The sequence below is a fragment of the Schistocerca americana genome, chromosome 7 (assembly GCF_021461395.2).
Source record: "Schistocerca americana isolate TAMUIC-IGC-003095 chromosome 7, iqSchAmer2.1, whole genome shotgun sequence".
Classification (NCBI taxonomy): Eukaryota; Metazoa; Arthropoda; class Insecta; order Orthoptera; family Acrididae; genus Schistocerca; species Schistocerca americana.
Window position 1 is genome coordinate 42,134,242 of NC_060125.1, and position 21,917 is coordinate 42,156,158.

The following is a 21,917-nucleotide window of genomic DNA, read 5'->3' on the forward strand; positions in this document are numbered from 1 at the left end:
AATGATAGAAAATATTTTTAAAAGAGCTGCATTAGTCATCACATATATGTTTAGTCAACCTGAGAGTATGACCGAGATGCTCAACAAAATGCAGTGAGGGATGTTACAAGGATGAGAATGTGCATCACAGAGAGACTTACTAGCAAAATACTAAGAACCCCAAATAAAAAAAATAAAAAAAAATAAAAGTTCAAATGTGTGTGAATTCCTAAGGGACCAAACTGCTGAGGTCATCAGTCCCTAGACTTACACACTACTTGAACTAACTTAATCTAACTTATGCTAAGAACAACACACACACACACACACACACACACACACACACACACACACACACACACACACACAGACACACCCATGCCCAAGGGAGGACTCGAACCTCCAGTGGGAGGGGCCACACAATCTGTGACATGGCACCTCAAACTGTGTGGCCACTCTGTGCAGCAACCCAAATTCCAAAACAAGTCAAAAAGATGTAATACTGTATGACATACACCTCACATAATGACAAAGATGCTAGAATTAGGTGAAAGTCAGGCTCATTCAGACAAGTACCAACAATCTCTCTTCCATACACTACCTACAGACGGAACAGGGGAAAATGGTAGCCTACTGGTTTACCATGTATGCTCCACAGAGTGCAGCAAATTCTGCCAACACACTGACTGTTGCATCGTAAAGGGACCTCTAACGTACCTTCATTTTTAATGAATTTCTGTCTGCTTCTTCTTCATTGCTGACTTCTCTACTTATCTGGTATTCTGATTAGAGTATGCCCAGAAATGTGATGATGGTTGTAGCTTTTCCTTTCTTAAAAAAGAAATAATGATATTTCACATCTCCATACCTGTCAGCTCTAATGCTCACACTCAAAATTACAATAGCCCGGAGATCCATTAAACATCAAGAAATGAAGCTGAATGTTTCAAAGATAGCAAAAAATTGAAAAGCAAACAATGGAAAATCCAGATTGTAATATCAACAATGCTATGAAAAGGGTAGATTGCTACTTGCTGTAAAGGTAACATGTGGAGTTGCAGACAGGCACAATGAAAAAGACTGATATATAAGCTTTTGGGCAAAGTGTTCTTCAGAAGAGAAAAATACACATGCATTCACACAAGCAAGCACACCTCACACTCATATGACTGCTCTCTTTGACCAGAATTTTGAGATGTATGTAAATGAGTGAATGAGTGAGTGAGAAGTGCTTGCTTGTGTGAAAGTCTGTGCATTTTTTTATTTTATGAAGAAGTTTTTGGCCAAAACTTATATGTAACAGTCTTTTCATTGGACCTGTCTGTAGCACAACATGTCATCTTTATGGTGAGTAGCATCCTATTCCTTTCATAACATTGTTAAAAAAGTGAAAATCAATATTCCCACAATATTGTCTATTAGTTAGAAAGCAGTTTTCATAATAATGAGTGAAGGAATTGGATGTTTTTAATAATGAAAACATTTATTGCCAAAATAGTTGGATTTTGCATTAAAAAATGGTGATCTTTTGGTTCTGGAAGTGCTGCAATTGCAACTTAACAGTTCCTGGCTTTCCCTGCTCATACCATGCGTGACTGTGAACACTGACCAGTCCGACTTAACTGTGAAGGATGTAAATTTCAGTCCAAGGGAATGCTGAAATTTAACTTTCTGCATCTTGCGTTTTTTACAAGGCCGTGCCTCCGAATTATTTATTCTGTTCTCAATATTGGTTGAGGTATTACATGTCATATAATATCTCATATACAATAATGTCATACATATTACTCAGTCAACTTTCCCATTTTGCTGTTGTAGGTTGCAACCCTCTGCCACTAGAGAGCTTCAGATTGTAGTGTGTAATGTGATGGTGTGTAACGGAATTATGTAAGTGCATGAGAAAAGGTTTGCTGTAATAGTTTTGAATCATTGAAAACTTTGACCACATATAGAGCACCTTCTCCTTCAGTATGATAATGCCCGACCATACACGAGTGATGGGACATTGGCAACGAACTGATGCCTTTGTTTCACTGTAATTGATCATCCTCCATATGGTCCCAGTTTGGCCACTCTGATTTTCATCTGCTTCCAAAATTACCTCTGAGGACGTCACTTTGATAGTGATTAAGTGCTACAGGCAGATATGAGGTTGTGGCTCTGTCAACAAAGTCAAACATACTACAGTGACAGTATCAACAACTTGGGCTTTCATCAGGAGAAATGTTGAGAAACAATTTATATACACATGAAGACTAAAGATGGAGAATGTTGATGAAATCTGATTATTTAAAAAGCTTAGTTTCAAGCTTTATTTACAAAGTTTTATTTCAAAAGCCACATTTAAAAAGTATTCGCATAAAAAATTGGAGGCATTACTTCTCAGTGTGCCCTTGACAAAGTGAAGATCTTTTAGTGAAATTATGTTATCATAACTCTGACTGCATGAGTATAACATTTAGATTTGTGCATTTAGAGAAGTTTATTGACAGATCTCATCTTCATCACTGAAAAATGTGATTGAAATGTTTGAAGGCATATGCATTTTAAAGCATGTGTGAAAAATGGAAGATCCCAAATGTATGTTGCAGTTGCACTCTAGATTGAACACAAAACTATCATTCTTAGACCAACAAGCATGTTAAAAGACTTTGTCTGAATATCAATTAAATCACCCTCAAAAGGCATCCTTATAAGGGAACTGAAAGCAACCAGCTCTGTGAAACAACAATAATTTGGAAAACGTGCTTCTTTACAAATGGCAAATATTGTAATGTCTTTTAAAAGTGCTGTGAACAGATACAGCACTTTTTTTAATGAGATTATAAATACCCAGAACTTCTCACATGTGGGAGACCAAAAATCCATTTATGATTGTGGAAGTGTGTGCTACCACAGAGATTCTGTGATAACCATGTTATTTTAGTTCTTTCTCATATGAATTCAATCAGTTTCCAGACTTTACTTACACTTAATGACTTTTGGCTCTGAAGCTACTTGAAATCATAGAAATGAGGAGATAGCTCTAGTCATTGGCCTTGTTGAAACAACCTATAGGAAGTACAATACTCAAAATAGTAGTTACGTGTAATAAAAACATACAGGCCATATGATTCCGTAGAAATATATTTTATTGTCCTACAAGGTACAAAGCATGTCGTCACAAATATCGATCAGAGGCAACTAACAGCAGGTCCAGAGAGGTTAGTTGATCTATGTCAGGGCAGCAATATTGTCGCAGAATAAGCTGAGTAGCACAGTCACCGTGGTGTAGTGGTTATGCTACTAGACTGTTGCATGGAGAATTGTGAGTTCAAAACTCACCTCTAAAATTTTAATTTTTATATTCGGTTCGAGTACATTCTAGGAGCATCCACAAATGTCAAGAATCATTGTACTGGGATGTTCTGTAACTGTATATATACCGTATGTGTTCTGGCTGCAGGCTGAATAAACCTTCATTAAGTGAAGTTAGTGCTTGTCATTCATCTAATTACACCTTCTTCTACGTGACATTATTCTGGTGGAGACGCTCGGCATTGGAACTTGTGATAGCGTACAATATCGACGACACAGTGGCTCCCATCAGGCCACGACAGAGCCGACGTTTAGGTGGCGAGAAACTCGAGTTTGAGCCATATTCAACAGATCACAATCTATCGGAGACAGAAGAAGAAGACGACGTTACGATGACAGCAACTGTGTGCCATCACAAGAGACATCCTTCCGGGTTCTCTAGTGACGATGGCCAAGATCGGAACAAGTGGCTGAAGGTATATGAGCGCATAGCCAAATTTAACAAATGAGATGACACCGTGTGTTTGGCTAACGTATTTTTCTACTTGGAGGACACTGCCAAGCAATGCTGTGAGAACAACGAGGAGAAGTTCTCAAGCTGTGAAGTATTACGGCGACACACACAGCAACAGAAGTGCAAGGCTGAAGATAAATTAAAGTGCAGGGCACAGTGTCCAGGAGAAACTACAGCATCCTACATTCAAAACGTCGTGGAGCTGTGTAAAATAGTGGATCCGGGAATGAAGGAGGAAGATAAGGTTGCACATCTCATAAAGGGTGTTGCTGAGGACCTGTATCAAGCCCTACTCCTGAAGGAGGTTTCGACAGCAGACGATTTCATAAAATGGTATATCGAGACAATGCATAAAAAAAATACACGAAAGAAGTTTGAACGGCTTCCAAACGTCGTATCGATGTATGTGATGGAGGAAGAAACTGATCTCACAAGTGTTCTTCATCAGATAGTGTGAGAGGAAGCTCAGAAAGCACTTGGATTGCATGGCGAGCAAAAAACCGAAACGCTTCGAGTGGTCATAAGGGAGGAACTGGAACAGATATTGAACCCAATCTCTCGTCCTTCATTTCCCTTTAAAACGGTGAAAAAGTCGAGATCCAGGCGAAGTTACGTTCCTATAATGATGCATGAGGAACCTGTACCAAGGAAGACTGACGTCTGGAGGACCCAGGATAACCAACCAATATGTGAACGCCCGCGCCAGAAGACAGCAGACCGATCTTAGCCGACGCCAACTCCGGGACGACGAAGATGAACGAGAAGATGTGGGTGCAGGACGACGTAGGTCACCATCGCCGCAGGCTAGCCGCTGGAGACGACGCTCCCCAATACGCCGATCAAGGTCTCCATCGCCGTTTAGAACCTCTAGCCGATCGCCTAGCCGCCGCAACCTGGAAAACTAAAGGGTGCGAGCTCCCTTGGAGGGGAGGCCGCCGAAGAGAAAAATTCCCTGCCGTCGATCACTACAAAAATAATAGGAAACTACGTCAATATCCTCATGGATGGCCGCCCAGCCGACGCTCTTGTGGACTCTGGAGCATCATATTCAGTCATTCCGGAGAAGTACCGTCGTTAGTTACAGAAAACCGTATTCGTCGACAGCAAAACATCTCTGCTGAAGGTGGCTAATGGCAAATATGTAAAACCTACAAGAAGATGTGTCATTCATGTGGGTATAAGTGGCCATACACAGCCCTTAGAATTCATCGTCTTACAAGAGTGTAGTCATGACGTCATTCTCGGATGGGACTTTTTGAAAGCTTCTCCTGCAATTATAGATTGTGGTCACTCGAAGATTATGCTAGACGAGATGAGACACTGTGGACAGGAAGATGTGCATCCGAGTGTGTGGAGACTATGTGTGCTGAATGAAGTGATCATTCTTCCAGTCAGCGCTAGAAAGGTAACTATCATGCCATGCATCAACCCATGGATCTTGTAGTGGAATGTAAGAGAAGCATACCACTGAAGAATAACCTGGGCATCCCAGCCTCTGTCGTCTCGTTCAAGAACTAATTTGATGAATTGTGAATAGTTAACTGTCGCCGAGAACTGCAGATCCTTCCAAGACGCATGTGCGTAGCAAACGCTGAACCGTTAATTGCCGAACGGCTGAGCATCATAAAAACCTCCCATGCCGAGTCTGTGGGCGAAATTGGCGCTACCATTACGAGACAAGATCTTCTAGCTCGACTATCACCAGGAACAACAGAAGAAGCTACTTGCCATTCTTCAAGAGTTCTCTGAATGCTTCACTCCACAGGTGAAGAGCAAATTAGATAAATCAATGGCGAAGCACCGAATTAGCACTGAAGACCATCAACCATTTAGCCAGAGAGCATACCGTGTGTCAGCAACGGAACGTCGAATAATTAGCGACGAGGTAGAATAAATAAAGAAGAATGACATCCTTCAGCCTTCACAGAGCCCATGGTCGTCACCAGTGGTCCTCGTCAGGAAGGAGGATGGCAGTTGGCGCTTTTGTGTTGATTACAGGAAACTTAATGAGATAACTAAAGAAGACGTTTACCCTCTTCCACGAACTGACGATACACTAGATTGTCTGAAGGGGGCTAAGTTTTTCTCAACCATGGACATGTACTCTGGCAAATCGAAGAAGATGAGGCTGATTGTGGGAAAACTGCATTCATCACCCCTGAGGGCCTGTAAGAGTTTAAGGTAATGTCGTTTGGTTTGTGTAATGCACCAGCAACTTTTGAACGGATGATGGATAATCTTCTGTCACCTGAAGTGGACGCTGTGTCTTTGTCATTTAGATGACATTATAGTGTTCTCAGAGACATTTGATAAACACGTAAAAAAGACTGAGGGCCGTTCTTAAGTGTCTCCAATAAAGTGGACTGAGACTTAATCCAAGAAAGTGTCTCTTTGGAGCAAAAGAAATCAAAATACTTGGACACCTTGTGTCAAGCGAAGGTGTGCGGCCAGACCCAGGAAAGGTGAGATCTATAACGGAATTTCCTATTCCTAAAAGTATCAGAGATAAGCTTCCTCGGATTTTGTTCTTATTACCATCGTTTTATCAAAGACTTTTGTACCAAAGCCAGGCCACTCCAAGAGTTGTTAAAAGCCAATGCTAAATTTATCTGGGGTGGTCCTCACCAAGACTCTTTCGATGTGCTGCGAATAGCTCTGACGACTGACCCTGTACTTGGTCTGTATGAAGACAGAGCACCTACAAACTACACATAGATGCCAGTGGGTATGGGATCGGTGCTGTTCTGGTACAAATTTCGGATGGAAAAGAGCCTATGCTTCTAGGACACTTACAAACTCCGAGAGAAACTACTCAAATACAGAAAGAGAATGTCTCGCTGTGATGTGGGCCATGTGCAAATTTCGACAGTGTCTCTATTCACTTTTCTGGTTGACATGTCTTAAAGATCCAACAGGACGACTCGCCAGGTGGGCAATACGTCTTCAAGAGTATGACACTACCGTAGTGTACAAAACAGGAAAAAAACACCAAGATGCCGACTGTCTCTCAAGAAACCCTGTGCAAGACCATCAAGACTTTGATGAAGATAGTGATTGTCTTGCTGCACTCCAGGATCTCTCTGCTGAGCAGAAGAAGGACGCCAAGATATCTCAAATTATGCTTGCCTTAAACCGGTCAGAGGATGTGAACGGACAATTTAAGGTAGTTTATGGATTACTTTGCAAGAAAAACTTTGATCCGTTTGGAAAGAGGTGGCTACCAGTGATTCCTAAACACATGCGCTTAGATGTTCTACAGAAATTCCATGAAACACATGAGACCGGACATTTAGCATTTACACTGCTGGCCATTAAAGTTGCTACACCAAGAAGATGACGTGCTACAGACGCGAAATTTAACCGACAGGAAGAGGATGCTGTGATATGCAAATGATTAGCTTTTCAGATCATTCACACAAGGTAGGCGCTGGTGGCGTCACCTACAACGTGCCGAGATGAGGAAAGTTTCCAACCGATTTCTCATACACAAACATCAGTTGACCGGCGTTACCTGGTGAAACGTTGTTGTGATGCCTCGTGTAAGAAGGAGAAATGCGTACCATCACGTTTCCGACTTTGATAACGGTCGGATTGTAGCCTAATTGCGGTTTATCGTATCGCGACATTGCTGCTCGCGTTGGTCGAGATCCAATGACTGTTAGGAGAATATGGAATCGGTGGATCCAGGAGGGTAATACGAAACGCCGTGCTGGATCCCAACGGCCTCGTATCACTAGCAGTCGAGATGACAGGCATCTTATCTGCACGGCTGTAACGGATCGTGCAGCCACGTCTCGATCCGTGAGTCAACAGATGGGGGCGTTTGCAAGACAACAATCATCTGCACGAACAGTTCGACGACGTTTGCAGCAGCATGGACTATCAGCTCGAAGACCATAGCTGCGGTGACCCTTGACACTGGATCATAGACAGGAGCACCTGCGATGGTGTACTCAACGACGAACCTGGGTGCACGAATGGCAAAACGTCATTTTTTCGGATGAATCCAGGTTCTGTTTACAGCATCATAATGGTCGCATCCGTGTTTGGCGACATAGCAGTGAACGCGAGTTGGAAGCGTGTATTCGTCATCGCCATACTGGCGTATCACCCGGCGTGATGGTATGGGGTTCCATTGGTTACACGTCTCGCTCACCTCCTGTTCGCACTGACGGCAGTTTGAACAGTGGACGTTACGTTTCAGATGTGTTGCAACCCGTGGCACTACCCTTCATTCGCTCTACCCTTCATTCGATCCCTGCGAAACCCTACATTTCAGCAGGATAATGCACGACCGCATGTTGCAGGTCCTGTACGGGCCTTTCTGGATACAGAAAATGTACGACTGCTGCCCTGGCCAGCACATTCTCCAGATCTCTCACCAGCTGAAAACGTCTGGTCAATGGTGGCCGAGCAACTGGCTCGTCACAATACGCCTGTCACTACTCTTGATGAACTGTGGTATCGTGTTGAAGCTGCATGGGCAGCTGTACCTGTACACGCCATCGAAGTTCTGTTTGACTCAATGCCCACGCCTATCAAGGCCGTTATTACGGCCAGAGGTGGTTGTTCTGAGTACTGACTTCTCAGGATCTATGCACCGAAATTGCGTGAAAATGTAATCACATGTAAATTCTAGTATAATATATTTATCCAATGAATACCCGTTTATCATCTGCATTTCTTCTTGGTGTAGCAATTTTAACGGCCAGTAGTGAATTAAGACGTACAATAGGATCCACAAGAGATTTTTCTGGCCAGGTTTATTGAGGAGTGTCCATCACTATGTGTGGCACTGTCAAGAATGTCAGAGGAGAAAGGTAATTCCTCAGAAACAACCTCGCCAACTCTTACCAATTCCACCAGCCGAAACGCCTTTCCGGCGTGTTGGGATTGACCTCCTCGGACGATTTCCAACGTCTGCTAGTGGCAATAGATGGATTATTGTTTGCACTGATTATCTGACACGCTATGCCATTACAAAAGCCGTGAAAACAGTCGAAGCATTCAAGGTAGGCAAATTGATCATGGCAGACATTGTATTAAAACACGAAAAACACGGTGACGGAATCATTACGGATTGAGGTAGAGTTTTTCAACCGAATCTTGTGACGGAGATGAACCGTCGGTGCAACATTACTCATCACATGATGACTGCCTACCATCCACAAACTAACGTGCTTACCGAACGCCTTAATAAGACTTTGGCCGACATGCTATCAATGTTCGTCAATGTTGAGCAGAGCAGCTGGGATGACGTGCTACCTTTCGTGACGTTTGCCTACAACACTGCCAAACAAGACACCACAGGATTTAAGCCATTTTTCCTGGTGTGTGAACGTAAGGCGACTACGACGATGGACACTGTGTTTCCATTACATCCTGATGACGTGGACGACGACTACATCAGCCAGGTGTTAACCAGAGCTGAGGAAGCTCGGCAGTTAGCTCGACTCTGCACGCTGCAGGCTCAAGAAAATGATCGTCGAAGGTATGACACGATCCACCGCCCTGTTGTCTACCAGCCTGGTGACCTCGTCTGGCTCTTCACTCCTGTTTGGGAGGTTGATCTCTCTCAGAAGCTCCTCAGGCGCTACTTTGGAGCTTATAAGGTTGTAAGACAGTTTGTCTGATATTACTTACGAAGTTGAAGATTTCGACCCCGACACAAGGAGACGAAAGATCAGAGATACGGTCCACGTCCTTCGAATGAAGCCCTATAAGGATCCTGCAACCCAGGGTAAATTCGAAGTTCCAGCGACAGGCAACAAGCAGAAAGGTAATGAAGAGCGTAGCAGCAAAGGAAGTTCTAAGAAGATCACTGCCAGGGCGAGAATCAGTCATCAGGAGTCGGAGTATGCAGGACTAATGACTCGTTCCCAGACTGGGAGGACGTAACGTGAGAGACACTGTGGACATGGACGATGACTACATTGGCCAGGTGTTATCCACAGCTGAGGGGGGAGCAATGTCACAGAAGAGGCTGAGTACCGCAGTCACCATGGTGTAGTGGTTACGATACTAGACTGTCTCATGGAGGGTCATGAGTTCAAAACTCACCTGAACTCTAAAATTTTAATTTCTATATTCGGTTCGGGTACATTCTAGAAGTATCTACAAATGTCAAGAATCATTGTGCTGGGATGTTCTGTAACTGTATATATACTGTATGTGTTCTGGCCAGAGGCAGTTCGCTCGTTAAGTGAAGTTAGTGTTCGTCATTCATCTACTTATACCTTCTTCTACGTGACAATATTGTTCCACATGACTCCAGAGATTTATGTCCCCACAGAGCCTCCAACCCCCTCCCTCCCTCCCTCCCTCCCCCTTCCCCCACCACCATAGTGCAGAGATGTGATGTCACTAAGGTGATGCAGATAACACATGCGAATGCTGCATGACGACGTGGTCTGTGTCGGGTAGTTCACTTTTATGTCCAGGAAAATCACTTGAATCCATGTTCTTTTGTCTGGAAAGTGGCAAATAATTGGAAATGGTTTGAGGATCATTTAGCAGGAGCCAGTATTGACCAACTATGATGGAACTCTGGTCGGTGTCCGTACAGTTCTGCAAAACAGAGGGACTGTTAAATGCATGTAGATTCACTGGCACTAAAGAAGTGTCCACAGGAATAAGTGTCATTACTTCCCACATGGAAGCTCAGAACACTGTGTACTGGCAAATGGAGTGCAGGAAGCCATTGTCTGTCCAGAATAACATTTGTTGTCATAGCAGAATTTCTAGGCAAATAGTCACCAAGCACCATTGCAGTGCTGCCACTGGTAAGGATGCACCGATAATAGAACACATGTCATTGGCAATTTTGGTGTGAAGTGGCATGATCTGGCATGGTAGACATGGAAACAATGGAAGCATTGTCATCGGTTCACTACACGCTACCGAATCAGACACTTTGCCCAAGTTCTGGAAAAATTGTATCACACTGAGGCAAAGAAAGCTCATGGAATTCACTGGTGTTGACAAAGAGTTGAGACAGGCATCCTTCGGAGCAGGAAATGGTTGAGCTGGAGATAGCTGCAGCAATGAAGGACAACAGACCGGCATGGGAGAATTTATAAACGTGGCAAGATTGAAATTTCAGGGTCATCATTGTAGGAGGTATGGGCTCAGTAATAGTTACATATAATAATAACTAACAGGTTGTACAAATCCACACAAAAATATTTTATTGTCCTACAAGGTACCAAGCATGTTGTCACAAATGTCAATCGGAGCAGACTAACTGCAGGTCCAGAGAGGTTAGTTGAGCTACCTCAGGGCAGCAATATTGTTCCAGGCAACTCCACAGAGTTACATCTCCACAAACCTTATTCACCTTCATGTGTCAAGAATAACAGTTGTAATCTCCTTTGAATTTCATACTTGTCTGATAACTTTTCTCATGACAAATGGGTGTGGGAGTGAACGTTTGTAAACTACCACATCATTATAGCTGACTCAGATAAAGCTCCTACTGATGATGAAAAGAATGAATAAATACTATTGGCAACGTTTTCCAAGTGATTGATTCACTGTTCTTTCTTTGTTTCCCTTCTCTTTGTACTGAATGTCTTGTGGATATCTCCTGATCTGTTCCTGATTCACTAGACCTCCTCCATCATTTCACATCATCTCTCTTCCTCATTGAGATAAAAAAAGTGGGAACATTTGATAACAAAACTCTTATGGTGATGAGTATTTCTGTTGGTCATGCAACAAAGTCTATGCTATCAGGAGAATATAGCTGTTTTATAAGCTTTGATTAAGGCCCAAGATGTTTTTATTTTCTTGTTTGTAAAAAGTGATTTATGTCTAAGTCTGAAGAGCTACCTATTTATACCAGATGTCCACTGAAGTTTTATTTGATACACAGCAGGTACCTGTGATCCGTGGACGCTGCTGGGACAATGCTGCACGACGCAGCTTCTTCTCTCGGGACAACATGGAGAATTTCATCCAATTCTGCCGTAGACTTGGTGTCCATGAGAACCTCATCTTTGAGAGTGATGATCTTGGTAGGTGAAATGATAATGATGTAAAAGCATGTATGTGTTCCTGTGGAATTCAAGTTTTGTGCTATAAAGACTCAGGACATTGTAAGTTATGATGGGTTCTTGAAGAGTCAACAGCCAACGAAGGATTTGAGTTTGAGGAATGTGGGTTAGTCATTTGTTTCTAATATTATTCCCTTCACAGTTTGTTTTCCCTGATGCAACACCATGGCATTTAGTCCAGTTCTGATGGATGATGCCCTCGACAGTGCTTAGCATATCCTTGAAGTAATCCAGTTGGTCTCATTCTTTTCCTTCTTCACTTCTACCACCTCTCCTTCTAAGGCTTCCAGAACTTAAATATATTCATATTCCATTCTTTTGATACAAATTATTAGTATGTGATGCATCATTATCTGCACTTAAACAACATAAACATATACTTCTGGAATACACATGAAATTTACCAATACTTTAATGTAGCATACCACATTAACATTTCATGAGAGGAAACCATTCCATTGCTACAGTAACATGAACACATTGACAAATACCAGCAGAAAATCATTTACATTTTCCATACACAGAAAGAACCTTAATCTTTCCTTTTGAGAACTGCCTGGAATTTCGAGCGATGGAAACTCCTGGTTGCTACTCACTGTACAGATGATATATAGAGCTGCAGACAGGCACAACAAAAAGACACTTACACTTTAGGTTTTGGCCAAAGCTTCTTCAGAGAAGGACACTCTCTCTCTCTCTCTCTCTCTCTCTCTCTCTCTCTCTCTCTCTTCAAGCAAGCACACCTCACCACATGTCTGCCATGTCCGGCAGCTTGGACTGGAATTGTTGTTTGGGCTGCTGGAAATGGTTGTCACGGGTACACGAGGTGAGCTTGCTTGTCTAAATATGTATATAGATATACGAATATAATAGAGGGAAACATTCCACGTGGGAAAAATATATCTAAAGACAAAGATGATGTGACTTAACAAACAAAAGCTCTGGCAGGTCGATAGACACACAAACAAACACAAACATACACACAAAATTCTAGCTTTCGCAACAAACTGTTGCCTCATCAGGAAAGAGGGAAGGAGAGGGAAAGACGAAAGGATGTGGGTTTTAAGGGAGAGGGTAAGGAGTCATTCCAATCCCGGGAGCGGAAAGACTTACCTTAGGGGGCAAAAAGGACAGGTATACACTCGCACACACGCACATATCCATCCGCACATACACAGACACAAGCAGACATTTGTAAAGGCAAAGAGTTTGGGCAGAGATGTCAGTCGAGGCGGAAGTAAAGAGGCAAAGATGTTGTTGAAAGACAGGTGAGGTATGAGCGGCGGCAACTTGAAATTAGCGGAGGTTGAGGCCTGGCGGATAACGAGAAGAGAGGATATACTGAAGGGCAAGTTCCCATCTCCGGAGTTCTGACAGGTTGGTGTTAGTGGGAAGTATCCAGATAACCCGGACAGTGTAACACTGTGCCAAGATGTGCTGGCCGTGAACCAAGGCATGTTTAGCCACAGGGTGGTCCTCATTACCAACAAACACTGTTTGCCTGTGTCCATTCATGCAAATGGACAGTTTGTTGCTGGTCATTCCCACATAGAAAGCTTCACAATGTAGGCAGGTCAGTTGTTAAATCACGTGGGTGCTTTCACACGTGGCTCTGCCTTTGATCGTGTACACCTTCTGGGTTACAGGACTGGAGTAGGTGGTGGTGGGAGGGTGCATGGGACAGGTTTTACACCAGGGGCAGTTACAAGGGTAGGAGCCAGAGGGTAGGGAAGGTGGTTTGGGGATTTCATAGGGATGAACTAAGAGGTTACGAAGGTTAGGTGGATGGCGGAAAGACACTCTTGGTGGAGTGGGGAGGATTTCATGAAGGATGGATCTCATTTCATGGCAGGATTTGAGGAAGTCGTATCCCTGCTGGAGAGCCACATTCAGAGTCTGATCCAGTCCCGGAAAGTATCCTGTCACAAGTGGGGCACTTTTGTGGTTCTTCTGTGGGAGGTTCTGGGTTTGAGGGGATGAGGAAGTGGCTCTGGTTATTTGCTCCTGTACCATGTCAGGAGGGTAGTTGCGGGATGCGAAAGCTGTTTTCAGGTTGTTGGTGTAATGGTTCAGGGATTCCGGACTGGAGCAGATTCGTTTGCCACGAAGACCTATGCTGTAGGGAAGGGACTGTTTGATGTGGAATGGGTGGCAGCTGTCATAATGGAGCTACTGTTGCTTGTTGGTGGGTTTGATGTGGACGGACGTGTGAAGCTGGCCATTGGACAGATGGAGGTCAATGTCAAGGAAAGTGGCATGGGATTTGGAGCAGGACCAGGTGAATGTGATGGAACCAAAGGAGTTGAGGTTGGAGAGGAAATTCTGGAGTTCTTCTTCACTGTGAGTCCAGATCATGAAGATGTCATCAATAAATCTGTACCAAACTTTGGGTTGGCAGGCCTGGATAACCAAGAAGGCTTCCTCTAAGTGACCCATGAATAGGTTAGCGTACGAGGGGGCCATCATGGTACCCATAGCTGTTCCCTTTAATTGTTGGTATGTCTGGCCTTCAAAAATGAAGAAGTTGTGGGTCAGGATGAAGCTGGCTAAGGTAATGAGGAAAGAGGTTTTAGGTAGGGTGGCAGGTGATCGGCGTGAAAGGAAGGGCTCCATCGCAGCGAGGCCCTGGACATGCAGAATATTTGTATATAAGAAAGTGGTATCAAGGGTTACAAGGATGGTTTCCGGGGGTAACAGATTGGGCAAGGATCCCAGGCGTTCGAGAAAGTGGTTGGTGTCTTTGATGAAGGATGGGAGACTGCATGTAATGGGTTGAAGGTGTTGATCTACATAGGGAGAGATACATTCTGTGGGGGCTTGGTAACCAGCTACAATGGGGCGGCCGGGATGATTAGGTTTGTGAATTTTAGGAAGAAGGTAGAAGGTAGGGGTGCGGGGTGTTGGTGGGGTCAGGAAGTTCATGGAGTCAGGTGAAAGGTTTTGTAGGGGGCCTAAGGTTCTGAGGATTCCTTGAAGCTCCGCCTGGACATCAGGAATGGTATTACCTAGGCAAACATTGTATGTAGTGTTGTCTGAAAGCTGATGCAGTCCCTCAGTCACATACTCCCGACAATCAAGTACCACGGTCATGGAACCCTTGTCCGCCGGAAGAATGACGATGGATCGGTCAGCCTTCCGACCACGGATAGCCTGGGCTTCAGCAGTGGTGATGTTGGGAGTAGGATTAAGGTTTTTTAAGAAGGATTGAGAGGCAAGGCTGGAAGTCAGAAATTCCTGGAAGGTTTGGAGAGGGTGATTTTGAGGAAGAGGAGGTGGGTCCCGCTGTGACAGAGGATGGAACTGTTCCAGACAGGGTTCAATTTGGATAGTGTCTTGGGGAGTTGGATCATTAGGAGTAGGATTAGGATCATTTTTCTTCGTGGCAAAGTGATATTTCCAGCAGAGAGTATGAGTGTAGGACAGTAAATCTTTGACGAGGGCTGTTTGGTTGAATCTGGGAGTGGGGCTGAAGGTGAGGCCTTTGGATAGAGCAGAGGTTTCGGATTGGGAGAGAGGTTTGGAGGAAAGGTTAACTACTGAATTAGGGTGTTGTGGTTCCTGATTGCGTTGATTGGAATTTTGAGGTTTTGGAGGGAGTGGAGCTGGAAGTGGGAGATTGAGTAGATGGGAGAGACTGGGTTTTTGTGCAATGAGAGGAGGTTGAGGTTTGCTGGAAAGGTTATGAAGGGTGAGTGAGTTGCCTTTCCGGAGGTGGGAAACCAGGAGATTGGATAGTTTTTTGAGGTGGAGGGTGGCATGCTGTTCTAATTTGCGGTTGGCCTGTAGGAGGATGCTCTGAACAGCCGGTGTGGATGTGAGAGAGGAAAGATTGAGGACTTTTATTAAGGATAGGAGTTGACGGGTGTGTTCATTGGCTGAGTTGATGTGTAGGTGAAGGATTAGGTGGGTGAGGGCAATGGATTGTTCAGTTTGGAACTGGTATAGGGACTGATGGAAAGAAGGGTTGCAGCCAGAGATGGGAACTTTAAGTGTGAGGCCTTTGGGGGTAATGCCAAATGTCAGACAAGCCTGAGAAAATAAAATATGGGAGTGTAATCTGGCTAGGGCGAAGACATGTTTGCGGAGGGAATGTAAATAAAACTTAATGGGGTCGTTGTGGGGGTGTTGTGAGGGTGACATGGTATTAGAAGGTGGAAAGTGTAACATGAGGCTGAAATTAAAATGAAAATAAAAATATATGGGGAGAGATAAAGGTGAACTAGAAAGCAACTGGAGATCTGGTGTGAAAAAAGGCGAAAAAGTGTTGGTTAAAGCTCGGCTATGTTGATCCTGTGGTGAACTTGGGTTGGTAGACAACGATGTGCATAAAGGTTAGGTGGTTGTGTTGCCGCCAAAACACGTTAACGGGTGGAGAAATTCGGGAAAATTTCGAAAAAACTACGTGTAAATGTATTAAAAGGAGTGGTTTTGTGGTGGCAGATTATGAAAATGAGGCTAACAATTGTCTGACGAAGAAATAATGACGTTAAAACCTGTGGGAAGCGGCTAAAAATGATCAGTGATGTGGGAAAAACGGAAATAAAGCAAAAGTTATTAGAACTAGCCGAAATGGTAGTTTAATAGGTGAAAGGAACTGTTTGTGAACTAGAAACGGTGGATTTTATAGCAGTGGTAGTGTTGAAAACGGAAAAAAAAATTTTTTTGGGTTATGGTTTGGAAGTGGGTTACGTATTATTGAGTATATATAGGCGGGATAAAGTTGTGTAGTAGATTACGATAAAAAGGAGAAGGTGAATACAAAGTCAAACTACTGGCAAAAACAGAAAGAGAAAATAAGATGACAGAAAAGATTTCGTGATGTAACAGTGACAATAACAAACGTAATTGTTGGGTTCAAATTAATGATATGAATATAATAGAGGGAAACATTCCACATGGGAAAAATATATCTAAAAACAAAGATGATGTGACTTACCAAACAAAAGCGCTGGCAGGTTGATAGACACACAAACAAACACAAACATACACACAAAATTCAAGCTTTCGCAACCAACGGTTGCTTCATCAGGAAAGAGGGAAGGAGAGGGAAAGACGAAAGGATGTGGGTTTTAAGGGAGAGGGTAAGGAGTCATTCCAATCCCAGGAGCGGAAAGACTTGCCTTAGGGGGAAAAAAGGAGAGGTATACACTCTCCCACACACACACATATCCATCCGCACATTCACAGACACAAGCAGACATTTGTAAAGGCAAAGAGTTTGGGCAGGATGTCACTCGAGGCGGAAGTAAAGAGGCAAAGATGTTGTTGAAAGACAGGTGAGGCATGAGCGGCGGCAACTTGAAATTAGCGGAGGTTGAGGCCTGGCGGATAACGAGAAGAGAGGATATACTGAAGGGCAAGTTCCCATCTCCGGAGTTCTGACAGTTTGGTGTTAGTGGGAAGTATCCAGATAACCCGGACGGTGTAACACTGTGCCAAGGTGTGCTGGCCGTGCACCAGGGCATGTTTAGCCACAGGGTGATCCTCATTACCAACAAACACTGTCTGCCTGTGTCCATTCATGCGAATAGGCCCCAGTACCTTGTAAAGGCCTTTACAAATGTCTGCTTGTGGCTGTGTATGTGCTGATGGATATGTGTGTGTGTGTGTGTGTGTGTGTGTGTGTGTGTGTGTGTGTGTGTGCGCGCGAGTGTATACCTGTCCTTTTTTCCCCCTAAGGTAAGTCTTTCCGCTCCCGGGATTGGGATGACTCCTTACCCCCTCCCTTAAAACCCACATCCTTTCGTCTTTCCCTCTCCTTACCTCTTTCCTGACGAAGCAACCGTTGGTTGCGAAAGCTAGAATTTTGTGTGTATGTTTGTGTTTGCTTGTGTGTCTATCGACCTGCCAGTGCTTTTGTTTGGTAAGTCTCATCATCTTTGTTTTTATATAATAGAGGGAAACATTCCACGTGGGAAAAATATATCTAAAAACAAAGATGATGAGACTTACCAAACAAAATCGCTGGCAGGTCGATAGACACCAAAACAAAAACACACATACACACAAAATTCAAGCTTTCGCAACAAATGGTTGCTTCATCAGGAAAGAGGGAAGGAGAGGGAAAGACGAAAGGATGTGGGTTTTAAAGGAGAGGGTAAGGAGTCATTGCAATCCCGGGAGTGGAAAGACTTACCTTAGGGGGAAAAAACGACAGGTATACACTCACTCACACACACACACACACACACACACACACACACACACACACATCCATCCGCACATACACAGACACAAGCAGACATTTGTAAAGGCAAAGAGTTTCCTTTTCTGAAGAAGACTTTGGCTGAAAGCTAATGTGTAAATGTCTTTTAGTTGTGCCTATCTGCAACTCATCCTGTCGTCTTTAATTTGAGTAGCAATCTATCTTTTCTTTATATTGTTGGAATTCAGGTAGATAGTTTACCGAAATAGAAAGAGTAAGTTTCTGTAAGTGTTTCTAAATAACTAAAGCTCTCCTCAACCTGAGGTTTGGTTTGAAGACCATAGTGATATACTAGGCATGGTCCTATCAGAAATGATACACCCTGGTCTTTCTCCAACCTTTGAAATGAATTATTCATCCAGTTATTGGAAGACCAACAGCTCAATGTGTACTCTGGTGCAGTGTGGCTTTTTTTCGCAAACACAAACAACTTCCAAAGGTGAGACATAATTAAAGAAAATTTCTAGGTCTGGATGAGGGATTGATACGAAAACCTATGGAATTCTTATTTGGCACTTACTTAGCTATCATTCTCTTGTCTACTGTGCCCTATCTCCTCATGCAGCACTCGGTGTACTTAGAGGGAAACTAACATGTGGGTACCTTGACATTCTAGTACTACACAACCAGCCCCGCAGTGTCATCCTGTGCCTGCTGGAAGTGTCACGGCTGGCAGCTAGGCTGGGGGTGGAGCCAGCAGGTCTCGTGCAGTTGGAACGCGAGATTGCCGAAGAGGAGCAGCGAGAGCGAGATGACTCGCTATTATCCTGGCAGTTCCGTGCCTCGCCGGCACTCACTCCACGTGCGTCACCTGACAAGATGCGACATAGCAGGTGGTGTTTCTTTCTTGTAGTTTTCTGATGAAGATTTTCATTACGTATGCTGCATATAGTTACATAACATTGAGTGATTTTGTGACAGTGCAGATTCTAAAATGTAGTTGCTGTAATTCTGCAAGACACACTTTCACTCATCTCAGTAGGAATCACGAATTCCACTGCGTGACCTAGGGCAGCCACGAAAAGCTGTGACAGACTGTGTAAAACTATTACTGCATCACATGTGTCCCTAGACTATATATTATTTTCTTTGAAATAATTGAATGTGTGTTCTACATCTCGGAATTAGCTTTCTACTACTTTAAATAAGTACTGAAAACAATAAATGAAGTATGTTCTCAGAACTAGCCAAGTCATAAGACTGCTCCTAAGTGTGTACTTTAATTACAACTGCTAGTCTGTGGTGCACTGTTCGTCTGTTTAAGTTCACCTGTAACTGTCTATGCAGCATTCGCACTAGTTATATCAAACACAAAACCTCCTGTTAATTAATCTCTTAATGTCTGCTTGTGTCTGTGTATGTGCGGATGGATATGTGTGTGTGTGTGTGTGTGTGTGTGTGTGTGTGTGTGTGTGTGTGTGTGTGTGTGCGTGTGTATACCTGTCCTTTTTTTCCCCTAAGGTAAGTCTTTCTGCTCCCAGGATTGGAATGACTCCTTACCCTCTCCCTTAAAATCCACATCCTTTCGTCTTTCCCTCTCCTTCCCTCTTTCCTGATGAAGCAACCGTTTGTTGCGAAAGCTTGAATTTTGTGTGTATGTTTGTGTTTGTTTGTGTGTCTATCGACCTGCCAGCACTTTCGTTTGGTAAGTCACATCATCTTTGTTTTTAGATATATTAATCTCAGTACAGTTACACTTGCCAAAAATACTACACTGTTCATTAGTTAATTTCTAAGTGATTTCTGTGTAATATGACATGTGAAGCTATGGCATTTTGTAAGAAATGCCTGTTTCACTTCCCCAAAATAACTTATATGAACAGTCATCCAAATAAGATATCACAAACATTTTCACTTTTGACTATACATCATCTCTCTGTTCTCATCAAAATGCATTTTAGCAACTTTCTAATGAAATCATTGGACTCCCTGCATACACAACAGTATGCACTAGTGCCTAGATTGTGATTCCTAATATGTTTGGCTGTGGCATAAGTCTCCTGCCTCCACAATGTGTGAGAGCCCTCTTCTCTGGTTGGCTGATTCCAGTTATAGCTAGAGAGAATTGTACATGTTGTCACATACACTGAAGAACCAAAGAAAATGGTACACCTGCCTAATATTGTGTCGAGTCCCTGCGAGCAAAGAGAAGTACTGCAACACAATGTGGCATGGACTCGACTAATGTCTGAAGTAGTGCGGGAGGGAACTGACACCATGAATCCTGCAATGCTGTCCATAAATCCGTAAGAGTACGAGGGGGTGGAGATCTCTTCTGAACAGCATGTTGCAAGACATTCCAGGTATGCTCAATAACATTCATGTTTTGGGGAGTTTGGTGGGCAGTGGAAGTGTTTATACTCAGAAGAGTGTTCCTGGAGCGACTCTGTAGCAATTCTGGATGTGTGTGGTGTTGCATTATGCTTCTGGGATTTCCCAAGTCCATCGCAATGCACTATGGACATGAATGGATGCAGGTGATCAGACAGGATGCTTACATACATGTCGCGCATCAGAGTTGTATCTAGACATGTCAAGGGTCCTATATCATTCCAACTGCACAGCCCCACATTATTACAGAGCCTGCACCAGTTGAACAGTCCCCTGCCGACACGTAGGGTCCATGGATTCAAAAGGTTGTCTCCATACCCATACACATTCATCCATTCGATGCAATTTGAAATGAGACTCGTCCAACCAGGCAACATGTTTCCATTCATCAAGAGTCCAAAGTAGGTGTTGATGGGCCCAGGCAAGGCGTAAAGCTTTTTGTCATGCAGTCATCAAGGATACATGAGTGGGCCTCTGACTCTGAAAGCCCATATCGATGATGTTTTGTTGAATTGTTCACAGACTGACACATGTTGATGGCCAGCATTGAAATCTGCAGCAATTTGCGGAAGGGTTGCACTTCTGTCATTGTGGATGATTCTCTTCAGTCGTCATTGGTCCCATTCTTGCAGGATCTTTTTCCAGCCACAGCGATGTTGGGGATTTGATATTTTACCGGATTGCTGGTGTTCACGGTACACTCGTGAAATGGTCATACAGGAAAATCCCCACTTCATTGCTACCTTGGAGATGCTGTCTCATCACTGGTGCACTGACTATAACACCAAACTCACTTGTATCTTGATAAGCTGCCACTGTAGCAGTAGTAACCAACCTAACAACAGCGCCAGACTCTTTTTGTCTTATATAGATGTTGCCGACTGCACAGCCATATTCTGTCTGTTCAAAGATCTCTGTATTTGAGTATGCATGACTATACCAGTTTCTTTGGTACTTCAGTGCAATTTAGAAAATCCCCTAACTAACCCACCATAATTCTTAAATGTAATTTGTGTTAATTTTCAGATTGTTTTCAAAATGCCAGATGAACTTCAAAGCAGAATCACTTATTCATCTCATGGACCAACATAAACTTATAGCTTCTCCAATATAATTAACAGCTGTTTTCAGATTTTTCCTTTACATTGTGCAGGTGACCTCCTGCACTAGAGCACATTATTTCACACAGTCAAACATTCATAACTACCCTTAACTTTTAAGATTTCTACCTCACATATGGTTTCCATTCACTCCACACACATTCTCATAACATGCAAACTTTGATTTGTTTTTAATTACAGAAAATTATGTTTTTAATGAAATCCAAAATTGTGAAAGATATTGTCTTGAAACATATATTATGAACTTATAATTCTATGTGTGCGATGTACCTTCACTGACGATGTGCATAATTGCAGAGATCGTGCCTCCATAGAGTTCACAGGCCCACTTATAGAGGCCTCTTGGGTTGACCCCCATTCTATACCCTGTTTTACTGCTGTCCAGTCAATGTGTTCAGTGCAGTGCACAACCAGTA

General features: G+C 43.3%; 1 protein-coding gene across 1 annotated transcript in view; it reads left to right on the plus strand.

The window, feature by feature from the left end:
* Positions 1 to 21,917, plus strand: part of LOC124622285 — a 285,108-nt gene that overhangs the window by 211,060 nt on the left and 52,131 nt on the right. Inside the window, exons 4-5 of the mRNA XM_047147952.1 lie at positions 11,664 to 11,805; positions 18,666 to 18,882. Coding sequence (XP_047003908.1) covers positions 11,664 to 11,805; positions 18,666 to 18,882 — 359 coding nt within the window. The remainder of the gene's footprint in view (positions 1 to 11,663; positions 11,806 to 18,665; positions 18,883 to 21,917) is intronic.